The following is a 12,660-nucleotide window of genomic DNA, read 5'->3' as shown; positions in this document are numbered from 1 at the left end:
CCTGGGCAATAGAGCGAGACTCCATCTTAAAAAAAAAAAAGAAAAGAAAAAAAAAAGGAAAAGGGAAAAGGAATATAACTGAATTGTTTATAACACAAAGAAAGGATAAATGCTTGAGGTGATGGCTACCCCATTTACCCTGCTGTGATTATTACACACTGTATGTCTATATCAAAATATCTCAAGTACCACATAAATGTATACGCCTACTATGTACCCGCAAATAAAATATTTTAGAAAGAAGAAGGAAAACTCATATGACAGGTCATCACAGACTGAAATGAAAGCCAGAGAGGTCAAAGAGCTTCTCCAAGTCACACAGCAAATCCCCCACTGACCTCAAACCCAGGTCTCTCTTTGTTCTGGGTTGTATCCAGGTCTCCACAGAGACCTTTGGCCTCAGGTTTTCTGAAGGAGAAAGAGCAGAACTTGACATTTAGTTAAAAGGAAACCCTGAAAACAGCTAAGGGTGAGAAACTGGGTTGCTAAGAAACCCCCAAGGGTGGGGGAGAGGGTTGGCATTCATTGCTAGGCAACATAGAAGAAGCTAGGCAGACAGGTTTGGCTGCAGACACCTTTCTCCCTCCTTTTCATAGACTCCTAGAATGCCAGCCTGGATCTGCTCTGAAGATATATCTAAGGCCAGGCACAGTAGCTCACGCCTATACTTCCAGCACTCTGTGAGGCCAAGGCAGGTAGATCACTTGAGGTCAGGAGTTCAAGACCAGTCTGGCCAACATGGTAAAACCCCATCTCTGTTAAAAATACAAAAAATTACCTGGGATGGTGGCATGCACCTGTAATCCCAGCTGTTTGGGAGGCTGGGGCAGAAGAATCACTTGAATCCAGGAGGCAGAGGTTGCAGTGAGCTGAGATCATGGCACTGCACTCCAGCCTGGGCAACAGAGTGAAACTCCATCTTAAAAACAAAACAAAACAAAAAGAGACTACTAGTCCAACCACCTAATCATACAATGGGGAAACTGAGGCCTAACAGGCAAGGTGATTAGCCCAAAGTCCCTCTAATTCCTCTACATGAACAAAGATAAACAGCATGGGGGAGGCAGGAACCACCATCACTGGAGAGTGGCCTGGCATGGCTGAGGCAGTTTGAGGATAAATCTATAAAACAGAAAGTGACCGAAGAGAAATCTATTAAAGAGTGAGGGAGTCAATTGCAAAATGCCTTGGATTTCAAGTCAAGAACTTGAGAGTTTACCTTGAGGATAGTAAGGGGCCGTTGAAAGGTTTTTAGCAATGGTCAGGTTTGTGTTTTCAAAAGACCCTGGCTGGGCATAGTGGCTCATGCCTATAAACCCAGCACTTTGGGAGGCCAAGGTGGGCTGATCATTTGAGGTCAGGTGTTCGGGAGCAGCCTGGCGAACATGATAAAATCCCTTCTTTACTAAAAATACAAAAATTAGCCAGGTGTTGTACCATGTGCCTGTAATCCCAACTACTCAGGAGGCTGAAGCAGGAGAATCGCTTGAACCTGGGAGGCGGAGATTGCAGTGAGCTGAAATTGCATCACTGCACTCCAGCCTGGGAAATAGAGAGACACATTCTCAAAAAAAAAAAAAAAAAAGACCCCTTGGAAGCCAGGCACAGTGGCTCACACCTGCAATCCCAGCATTTTAGGAGGCCAAGGTAGGAGGATCTCTGGAGGCAGGAGTTTGTGACCAGCCTGGGCAACACAGCAAAACCCCATGTATAACACACACACACACACACACACACACACACACACACCCTTTGACCCCTTAGGCTGCAATGTGGAGACTCGGGATAAATTCCAAATACCTTCAAGGTCCTTCTCACTCTTGCCTGTCACCCTCCTTTCTCTACACCGTCCCTGCAAACTGGTCAGCTTCTGTGCCAGCTGCCCTTGCCAGGCCTTCCCATGTGCTGTTGTTGGCATCTGTAAAGTCCTTTCCTTTGCCTCACTCTGCCTTATCCAATTGTTCCAGTATTGCTTCATAACAAATTGCCCCAGAACCTAATAGTGTGGACAACTGCCATCTCCTTATGCTCCTGGATTCTGTGGGTCAGGAATTCAGACAGGACATGGAAAGGATGGCTTGTCTCTGCTCTGTGATAGCTGGGCCTCTGCTGGGAAGACCCTCCAACAGCTGGGAGTGACTTGAATGATGAGGGGCTGGAATCACCTGGAGGCTTCTCCACTCATGAGTCTGGGTACCCGTGCTCAACTGTCAACTGGAGCACCTACCTACACATGGTCTTCCCACGTGGCCTGGGCTTCCTCACTGCATGGCAGTCTTGGCTGTTGGCCTTTCAATATGGCGGTTCAGCGCAGCTTCACCTTAGAAATCCTGCAGCACCACGTCTGCTGTATCCTTAGTTTCACGTGAATCATGAAGGCCAGTACAGATTCACAGGGAAGGTAATTTAAAGGAGAAATGCCAAAGAACTTGTAGCACGTTCTGAGATCATCACATCCTACTGAGGTTTCAGGCCACAGCTTAAACATTACCTCCTCCAGGGAATGACCTGACCACGCCCCGCTCCATGTCTGGACTAAGCATCTCCTTGGGGTTCCCCTAGACTCACTGTCCATCTCCAGCAAATCATCTCCATTCCCGGGCTATGTGTATCCTCAGACCTGTGAGCTCAGTGAGGACGAATCATGTCTGCGTTTTTCACTTTTGTATGCCCAGCCCCTAGCACACGGTCTGGTCAAGGCAGACTTTCCTCCAATCCTCTTTTTTTTTTTTTTTTTAACAGGCAGGGTCTAATTCTGTCACCCAGGCTGGAGTGTAGTGGTGTGACCATGGCTCACTGCAGCCTTGAACTCCTGGGCACAAGGGATCTTCCCGGTTTAGCCTCCTGAGTAGCTGGGACTACAGGCTGGCTAATTTTTTAAATTACGTTTAGTAGTAGCAGGGTCTTGTTTTCTGGCTCAGGCTGGTCTCAAACTCCTAGCTTCAAGTGATCCTCCCACCTCGGCCTCCCATAGTGCTGGTATTACAGGCATGAGTCACCATGCCCAGCCCAGATCCTTAATAATGTTTGTTGAATGGATGAGTGTATGTGCCAAGGCATTCACTCACTGATTCCTTCCTCATGAAGCTTACATATAAATTGGAGAGAGAGACACAAAAAATAAAAACTACATGTGATAAATGCCATATAGTGATAAATGCTATTAAGAAAAATAAAGCAAAGGAACAGGATAGTTTCTGGAGGATGCTACTTTATGTGAATGGTCAGGGAGGACACTGTGAGGTACTCCCTGTGCCCACTCCAGGGCACTTTGAGGTAGTGGGCTGGGAGCTGAGGCCTGAAGGAAGGAAGACATGTGACTGTCTAGAGGAAGGGGATTGTTTGTTTGATTGTTTGTTTAGATGGAGTCTCTCTTTGTCTTGTCCAGGCTGGAGTGCAGTGACATGATCTCGGCTCACTGCAGCCTCCGCCTCCCAGGTTCACGCGATTCTCCTGTCTCAGCCTCCTGAGTAACTGGTACTATAGGCATATGCCACTATGCCCAGCTAATTTTGTATTTGTAGTAGAGGCATGGTTTCACCATGTTGGCCAGGCTGGTCTCCAACGCCTGACCTCAGGTGATCCACCCACCTGGACCTCCCAAAGTGCTGGGATTACAAGCGTGAGCCACCACACCCGGCCGGAGGAAAGGTATTTTAAACAGAGGGAAGAGCATATGCAAAGGCCTTCAAGTGGGAGTGTGCTTGGCACTTTTGAGGAACAGAACAGAGCCCAGTGTGACTAGGCATGTGAGAGAAGGAAAAAGTAGTAGGAGATGAGGCCCAGGCTCGGCCACAGGCCACTTCTCATGGGACTCTGCAGGCCATGCTGAGGACTTTGGCTTCTACTGAATGAGAGGAGAGCCACTGGCGAATTTTGAACAGAGGCAGGGTGTGTGTGATTTATAGTTCAACCGGATCACTCTGGCTGCTGTGTGGACAGTAAGACGATGAGTGGGACAAAGGAAAATGCAAGGAGCCCTTCGGGGAGGCTGGTACAGGATGCCAGGCAAGGTATGATGGATCCTGGATGTGGAGGGGTGCCATGAAGACATGAGAAGTGATAAGACACAGGGCATATGTTGAAGGTGGGGCCAACAGGATATAAGGGAGATCGCGCTGGGAGGAAAAGAGGCGTCGAGGATGACCGAGAGGCTTTAACCTTTCATTTCACCTCGCCTGTGAAGATGTGGTTTGCAGAAGCAGGCTTGGGAGCACTGTGGAAACAAGAGTTCATTTTTTGGCATGTCAAGTTTGAGGTGCCAATTAGATATCCCAGTGAAGATAACAAGAAGGCATCTTCTTGTCACCCAGAGTCATTTGTTTATGTTACCTGCCTGGTCCCTACAGGGGTGAGTTTGCTATTCTTCAAGAAGACCGGGGAGTCTAGCCATGTCCGAGATGGTGCTGTAGACTTGAGGATCCTCAGCTATGATACTTCAGCCTCCCAAGTAGCTGAGACTGCAGGCATGCACCACCATTTCTGGCTAATTAAAAAAAAATTAGTAGAGATGAGGTCTTGCTATGTTTCCCAGGCTAGTCTCAAACTCCTGGACTCAAGAAATCCTCCCACCTCCACTTCTGGGAGGTGCTGGGATTACAGGTATGTGATAAGCAGAATTCTAAGATGGCCCCCCAAGATTCCCAGTCTCTGGTGTAACTGTGCTAGACAGCCTCCTCCCTTTGAGTGTGGGCTAATCTAGTATGATGGCTGTCACTCTCATAAGGCTACAATATACTGCAAAGGTGATGAAAAAGAGGCAGAATTTCCCCATGTTGGCCAGGCTGGTCTCGAACTGCTGAACCTCAGGTGATCCACCCACCTTGGCATCCCCAAGTGCTGGGATTACAGGCATGAACACACTATGCCCGGGCAGGGGAGGCTTTTAAGAAAGAACTTAAATCTTCCCTGAGCCAAGTGACTCCAAGCAGCAGAAAAATTCTCCTCTAGCCTTGACAAAATAAGTTGCAACATTGTGAGAGGGCTGGGGAGGCCCTAGGAGGGCCATGTGTCAAGAAACTGTGAGCAGTTCTTAGTAATTACGAGTGGCACTAACTGACAGCCAGCAAGAGAACAGGGACCTCTGTCCTATAAGCACAAGGAACCAAATTCTGCCCACTACCATGAGAGTTTGGAAAAGGCTGCTGAGCTCCAGGAAGGAATGCAGGCCAACACCCCAGTTGCTGCCTTGTGAGATCCTGAGCAGAGACCCAGCTAAGGCATGCCTGGACTCCTGACCCACGAAGACTGAAATAACAAATGCATGTTGTTTTACCCTGCGAAGCTTGTGGCAATTCGTTACGCAGCAATAGACAAGAACCAAGACATCTGCGTATGGTGTTTTTAAAGCCTTGGAACCAGGGTGGCTCACATCACCTAGGCAAGGCGCATGACCCAGTGATGAGTCAATGACTGTATGAATGGAGGGAGACTGCAGTGGGAATCAGTTCCTTGGCGTGGGACACACCCTGACTCCCACCTCCCAACTACATAGAACCTTGGTAATACTCCTCTTAGCCACTAGGTGGCCCCAGAGACCCCCCCCTTAAGGAGGTGTCTCCTCAACTTCCAGGTCAGCATCCGAAATGGAAGGAACAAAAATGAGATGGTCCCCCTTCTAGTCCTAATACCCACTCCCCATAAGGCCTGCAAAGGGGAATAGGCTTGCCCAAGGTCCCACAGCTCTAGCATTATCTCCAATCAGGCATTTTACTGTGCCCCCCATTCGAGGCTATTCTGAAAGACAAACTCAGACAACGACCTCCCTCCAACCTGTTTTTACCAGGTTAGGGACTGGGAGCAAGAATGGCATCAGCAGCGGGCCCAGGAGGGCCTGTGGGCTGAGGCTGGACTCTGTAATTGACGTGACTGGCGTATAGACTAGGAAAGGGTCCAGCCCTGAGGTTGGTGCGGATGGCGTTGTTGAAGAGACTCTTGAGATTGGGATACGTCCCAGGGGCTTTGCTGCCGTTGCTGGGCCACTGACCCCATTCCCTTTGTCCAGTCCCTTGCACCCTCTGTTGAAGACTGGGTTTCTCTAGAAGCAGACGCTGAGACTGAGTTGGGGTTGCAAGATGTTTATTAGGAGTAAGTACCTGTGAAAAGAAGAGGGAGCAGGACTGGCATAGAAAGTCAAAGTGTGCTGCAGGCCTGATGAAGCCCTGGCTATTGCAGGCCTGGTGGGAGTACCTCCTGTCAGCGTCCGTCCCATCTTGCACTGAAATGACCAGGTGTTCATACCACGTCTCACTCAGACACCAGATGCAGGCTGCCCCAGGAAGGGCGTGGTCTCAGGTGAAGTGGCTCTCTGCAGCTGGGGCGTACCCTGATGACCACCGCGCCCAGTGATGGCACTTCCCACAGCTGGGGAAGTCTTCCCTTGAAGGGAGTTCTGGGGACAGGTAGCCCTATCTTCCACACCTTCTCAACTTTACCTCCTCTCATAGGATTTTATTATTATTATTTTTTTTTCTAGCTTGCTTTCAACCCAAAAGGCTGAGAGGAAGCAGTCACTGTAATTTCCACACTCGGCCCTGGCTTACTGGGAAAACAGAGGCTTTGTCCCAGCTTAGGAATGCACTGGATGTGACAGATGAAGAATGGGGGGGGGGGGGGCGGCGGTGTCAGAGGGACAAAGGAGGGAAAAGCCTTGGTCTCAGTTGTAAAACACTGGTCAGAGCCTCAAAGACAGGAATCACTGTGCTTCTGTTGCTCTTTGGTCTTTCAGTAAATCTACTCTGCAGACCAATGTGTGCCAGGCACTGGGACCAATCCCACCACTCCAGGCCCTGAGCTGGGGGTTAACACCATCTGCAGATTCAAACAGGGAGGGAGAGGCAGCAACCCGAAGCCATGCTTCACCAGGAGGCAGAACCAAGCCCTGTCTCTGACCCTGGCTGCTTGCAGCCCCTCCTGTGAGTTGCTTCCCCACCTGACCCTGTCTCCTTCTCTGACAATGGAGTAACACGATTTGTGGCCACCATGTTGAATGCTTCTCACCTCAAATTTCATCTCACCCTGGGAAGCAGCCACTATTATTAGCTCCATGTTACACATATGGAAAGGAGAATTGGGACTTAATGAAAGTCACACGGGTGCTCAGTGGTGGAGCTGGGCTTTGAGTCCAGTTTGGCCCAACCTTGCTGCTTAATCCTGATTAAAGGCATGGTAAGGCATGGTCAAGCCAGCCCCCTCCGACCAGACCTGCCTGCATACTTGTTTCATTTGGCTCACAGAGATTTAAAAATATGAATCAGCTTTCCTTTTGAAATTAAGATGACTTGGAAACATCCATCCAGCTTCTCTTTAAGTCTGGCCACCTGGCCACTGTGGACTTCATCCCCACAAGGTCACAACTGGCAGGAGGCGGGCCCCTTGAAGTGGGTCATGACACCAGTGTCCACCCAGAGTCACTCGTTTATGTTACCTGCCTGGTCCTTTCAGGGGTGAGTTTGCTATTCTTCAAGAAGGCAAGGGAGTCCTGAGATAGAGGCCTAGACAGGCCAGGTGGCTTGCCCTAGGACACCCAGTTGGGGCTCAAATCACAGGGACTTGAATCTGGCAAATTGTTTTGGGAGGGTTGAGGAAAAGCATAGACATGCAGAACCACAGGGCAAGGTCGGGGCAAATACACTTTATTCAGTCCTGGCATCAGACTGGCGGAGTCCTGCTGTGGGTGCCAGTGCCCCAGACGGAGGGACCCCACCCCTCAGCTACGAGACTAGTTCTCCAAGACCACAGACAGTGACATCTCTTCACTCACATGACGTCTTTTTTTTTTCATTGTCTTTTTTTGTTGTAGTTTTTCTTAAAAAAAAAAAAAAAAAAAAAAAATAGAGAGCGCAAGAAAGGCCCAGAGCCGGAGCACCAAGCTTGAAGGAGGCAGCTGGTGGCTTTGTCAGCGACGGGAACGCGTGGGGCAGAGACCTGTAGAGACCCTGGGCAGGGGTCCCGGAGGACTCTGGGACCGTTTGTTCCTGAGATTTGTGTGTGTGAATGAGAGTGTGTGAGCCACCCGGAGGGTGAACACACGCCGGTGAGATACAGGTAGTGAGGGCAAGGGGGGGTGTGGGGAGACCGGAGGGTCGGGGCGGGGCTGAGCGGAGAGATGTCGGCGTGAGAGGGGTCACAGCATCAGGGGCAGGGCTCCCGAGGGCACCCTGAACTGGACACAACTTCCTCCTAACAGCAGCGTTTTCCCCATTTCTCACGTGGAAAAACCGAGGTGCAAACGGCCCATCTCTACTCGCAATCCATTCTCAGTCTCACTGGCCAAGTCGATGGTCTCTTTCAAGCCAGATGTCTAAAAGTGGAACTCTTCCTGCCATCACGTCTGCTATCCACGCCTCAGTCCCAAACCCCTAGCACCAAAGTGCCTCAGTTTTTCCCGCTGAATACTGCAGCTGTGGGTACTGAGGGTGGACCTGGGTGACAGGAAGGGTCGGTGGGCTTAGGGAGGAGCCCAGGTTTCGGGTGCCCTGAGGTGAGAGGGCACTTCCCAGGAGGGGGTGGGGGAGGAGCAGCAGGGATCCTGCCCCCAAACAGACTGTTAGGTGTCTTGGTTTTGAGTTTTCTTGGGTGGTCCCTTCCTCTAATGTTGGATTTCCAGAGCAAGACCTTACCTCCCAATTCCCAGTTGGGGAAAGAAAGGGACATATAGATAAGACTGTAGAGGCAGCCACGCGTTCGGAGAGGTGGTCCGCGTGGGTGTAGGAGACCCCATACGGGAAAAGGGGCTATGCCACTTGGGAGAGTTTCAGGCCCAAACCATCCCTTCCAAGTGCTCCTCCCATTAAGGCAGCGACGCCCCGTTGGGTGGAGAGGAAACCCAGGGCTCCGGGATCAAAGGATTTCCCAGGATCGCTCTACACTCGCCCCCGCTTCTGCCGGGAGCAGGCGAAGAGGGCGGCTAGACTGGGACCAGCCCCCTCCTCCCAAGAAGCATTAAGCATGCGCAAGAAGGGGGTGGGTCCCAGCGGAGGGGCGGGCCCTAGCGCTCCGGGGATAAAAGGAGCGCGCCCCTCCCCCCAGGGAAGGGAGGGGCACAGGAGGAGCGCGCGTTGCCACCCAGCCGCATCACCCCCCTAACCCGGAGCGGGCAGGCTGGGCGAGGGAGGAGGGATCTGGAGCAAGAGAGGGGGCGGGTCCTCCGGCCACGAGGAGGGGCGTGTGCAAAGGGGGGGAGGGGTGCAGGTCTGTAGGAGAGGACGGGAGGTGTATCGGAGGGGGCTGGCTGCTGGTGGCTGTGCGGGAGGGGGCAACGTGGGGAGGGGCTTGGATGTCAGGGAAGGGGTGGGGGTTGGGCTGCCTTGGGGTGTGTCTGCGGGGGAGGGGCATGTCTGGATCTGAGGGGGGATGGGCACGTCCAGGAAGGGGGAGGCTGCGCGGGAGATGGGGTGCCAGCCTCGGCCTCCGAGGGGCCCCAATACCTGATTCCTGTATGTAAACAGCTGGTTTGGGGGCGTGCGCGCCCCGCTGACGGTGGGCTCAGTAGGTGAAAACCAGGTCGGCGATGCTAGACGGGCGCCAGTCCCCCGCGATCATCTCAGTAACCTCGGGGGTGCAGTAGTCCGGGAACTCGAAGTGCGACGTGCCCGAGGGAGGCGGCAGGTCCGGGTCGCGATCCAGGGCGCTGCAGTCTAGGCCGGCCGGGCCAGGGGGCATCCTGGATAGAAAGCCCAGCGGCTCCTCCCCCGACGCCACTGTCTCCTCTTCGCCTTCCTCAGCCGCTGCCGCCTCCTCCTCCTCTTCCTCCGGCTCCTCATCCTCCGACGGTGTCGGGGAAGCGGCGGTGGCGGCCGCCCCCTCGCCCGACGGCCCTTGGGCGCGTTCCGCTTGTCCTCGGGCGGCCCGTCCCGCCGGGACCATCCTCCACAGCTCGCGCCCCGGGGTCTCCACCAGGCGCACTTCCAGCAGCTCCTCGTCGTCGTCGTCTTCGTCGTCCTCGGGCGCTGCCGCCCCGCCCCCCAAAGGCCCTCCAGCCGCTCGGCGGCCCCCGCGGCCGGCCAGCTGCGGCCCGGGCTTGAGCCGGCCGCCGCCACCGCCGCCACCGGGGGGGGCGGGGCCGCGCCTTGGCGGGCGCCCCCTTGCTCTTTTTGCGCGGCCGGTACTTGTAGTCCGGGTAATCCGCCATGTGCTTGAGGCGCAGCCGCTCCGCCTCCCGCACGAACGGGATCTTCTCCGAGTCCTGCAGCAGCTGCCAGCGGCGGCCCAGGCGCTTGGAGATCTCGGCGTTGTGCATGTCGGGCCACTGGTCCATGATCTTCCGCCGTTCGTGCTGCGACCACACCATGAACGCGTTCATCGGCCTCTTGATGTGGCCGCTCGGGGTCTTGCACCAGCCGGGCTCGCGCGCCCCCTCCTCGGCCTGCCCGGGACCCGGGGGCGGCGGCCCGCCGTCCCGCTTGGCCCTCGCGCCCCGCTGCTGCACCATCGCGCCTGGGCCCGGGGCCGCTAGACGCCGCCGGGGGCCGTCCGCATCCTCCGCGGCTGGGGGTGGGGGAGGAGGCAGCGGCGACGGAGGGGCGGCCCCGCCCCGCGGCTCGGCCCGGCCCCCGCGAGCTGGGGAGCGAGGAGCTGGGCGCTTGGGCCCAACGGACGGCGGGGGGAGAAGGTCAGCGCGGTCTCAGGCGGGCTCGGCGCGCCCCCGCCGCCTCCGGCAAGTTGCGTCCCGGCGCACAACACACATTGTTTTGCGGGGGCGAAGGAATTGCACCCTCCGGGCCCCCGCGGGCTCTTCTTGCAGCCTCGGGCTCCGCCGCGGCCCGCGCGCGCCGCTCCCCACCCCGCCGCCGACGCCTTTCAGTGTCTTTCTCCCCGCGCGGCCCCGCCGGCGCGCGCGCCACCCCTCCCCCTCGTCGTCTGCGGGCCGCTGCGGCGCGCGCGGGGCCGCCCCGTGTAAACACCGAGGTGCCCGCTTGGGCTGCGGCCGGGCCACGCCTCGCGCTCGGGCGTCGCGTCACCCGTTGCTGGGCAGAGAAGCCGGTATTTGCATCTCCCAATCGCTGGCCGCCGGAGCGGGGCGGGGCTCGGGCTGCGGGGCTGGGCGGTCTCGCGGCTGGCATTGGGGGACACCGGGGAGATCGGTTTCTTTTCTTAGGTTGGGGGTTGGAGGAAGGGTAGGGGACGCCGAGCCTGCCTCCCGTCTGGTTCTGGACTCTTGTCCCTGCTCCGCGTTGCCTTTTAAATTTTAGCTCATTCCGAGACACCTGCCGCCAGGTAGGATTTCCGCCCTTTCCTCTTTCAGGGACGTCTTTTCGGACCGTCCCAGAAGAGAATTTGCGGGGACCAAGACTAGGAAAGCTTCTTAGAAGACAGACTCAGGTTGTTTTAGATGTTGTTCCTGCCTGCTACACACAGGATCCAGCCACATATGGGACCAGCAAATGCTTATGGACCCAATGAAAGAATCCCTTTCTCATATATATGTCTATTTAATCCCGTTTGAGGCTCCACAATAATCCCGAGGAAGAAGGGAATATAATATGATGCCCACTTTCCAAACACCGAGGAGACACAGACTAGGACCGGATTCCTAGGCTCGCGGTCGCAGCTTTCTCTCCGTTGCTCAGCACCAAGGGGCCGGGGCACCTCGCCTGCCAGCCAAGGGTTCTGAGCTGGGCGGACTTCCCGCTTTTCACAAACCGCTGGCAACATTCGAGGATGCCAGGGTGCGCCATTCCCAGGTCCTACCCCAACCCGTAGCCTGCGCGGTGCCTGACTTGGGCGCGTCGCTCCTCCCAAGCCTAGAGAAGCGTGCAGGGGCACGGGCGGAGCCAGTCCTGGGGGCGTGGCCGGGTGGCAGGCACGAGGCGCGTGGCGGGGAGGGGCCGCGCGCTCCCGGCTCACCACGTGTGAGCCCGTTCGGGCACCACCGGGCGTGTGCCGCCCCTGGGGGAGGTCACCTTCACGGCGTCGTGAGCTTGGGCGATGGGAGGGGGTGCTGAGGCCTCGCCCTCGGGAAGCAAGAGCTGGGAGGTGTCCGGATTAGGGTCTCCAAGGTGGCATTCCGCTGGGGCGTAGCGGGCATGGTTTGGGGCCGGGAGAATGCGCCTCTGGCGGTACAGCTCACGCACTTCTGGACGAGCGAAGGCCAGGAGCCGAGCCTGTGGGTGTGGGGCGGGGAGGAAGGACCGAGGTGCGGCTCCGCGGCACGGGGGGCGGGGTGATGCTCTGGGTGGCGGGGCTCGGGGTGGGGGTGGTGGGAGAAAGTAATTGGAGCATCACTGAAAGGAGGGGGCAACTCTTAAAGGCACAGGGCTCTCGGAAAGAGAAGGCTCTGCTCCCGCCCGAACGGTCCCTCCGCCTGATTAGAAGCTGAGATCTGGAAATTCCTACGTGTGAAACCTTTACATCTGCAGCCTGGGTAGTCTACCCGATGGAGTCACACTTCCTGTGTTTCACATCGCAGTCCCTCCTTTTGCTTACCCTGAAAATGGGGAAAATGCTGTTTCTCCCTCACATGGTGGTTTTACAGATTAAGTGGGTTAATGCATGTAAACACATCCTAATGCCTAGTGAATGTTCAATTAAACTTATGATAGACCGGGCGCGGTGACTCACACATGTAATTCCCAGCACTTTGGGAGGCCGAGGCGGGTGGATCATTTGAGGTCAGAAGTAAGACCAGCCTGGCCAACGTGGTGAAACCTTGTCTCTACT

At 55.4% G+C, this 12,660-nt stretch overlaps 1 protein-coding gene across 1 annotated transcript; it reads right to left on the bottom strand.

Moving 5' to 3' along the window:
• Nucleotides 1-6,471: 6,471 nt before the first annotated feature.
• Nucleotides 6,472-10,830, bottom strand: SOX12 (SRY-box transcription factor 12). The gene is given in 2 exon segments (XM_032295344.1): nucleotides 6,472-10,056; nucleotides 10,058-10,830. Coding segments are annotated over 2 exon segments (945 nt in total). The 5' UTR covers nucleotides 10,433-10,830; the 3' UTR covers nucleotides 6,472-9,486.
• Nucleotides 10,831-12,660: the final 1,830 nt, after the last annotated feature.

The sequence above is a fragment of the Sapajus apella genome, unplaced genomic scaffold (assembly GCF_009761245.1).
Source record: "Sapajus apella isolate SASKATOON/1434 unplaced genomic scaffold, GSC_monkey_1.0 scaffold33, whole genome shotgun sequence".
In the NCBI taxonomy this organism is placed as follows: Eukaryota; Metazoa; Chordata; class Mammalia; order Primates; family Cebidae; genus Sapajus; species Sapajus apella.
This window is presented reverse-complemented; position numbering and strand designations above follow the sequence as displayed.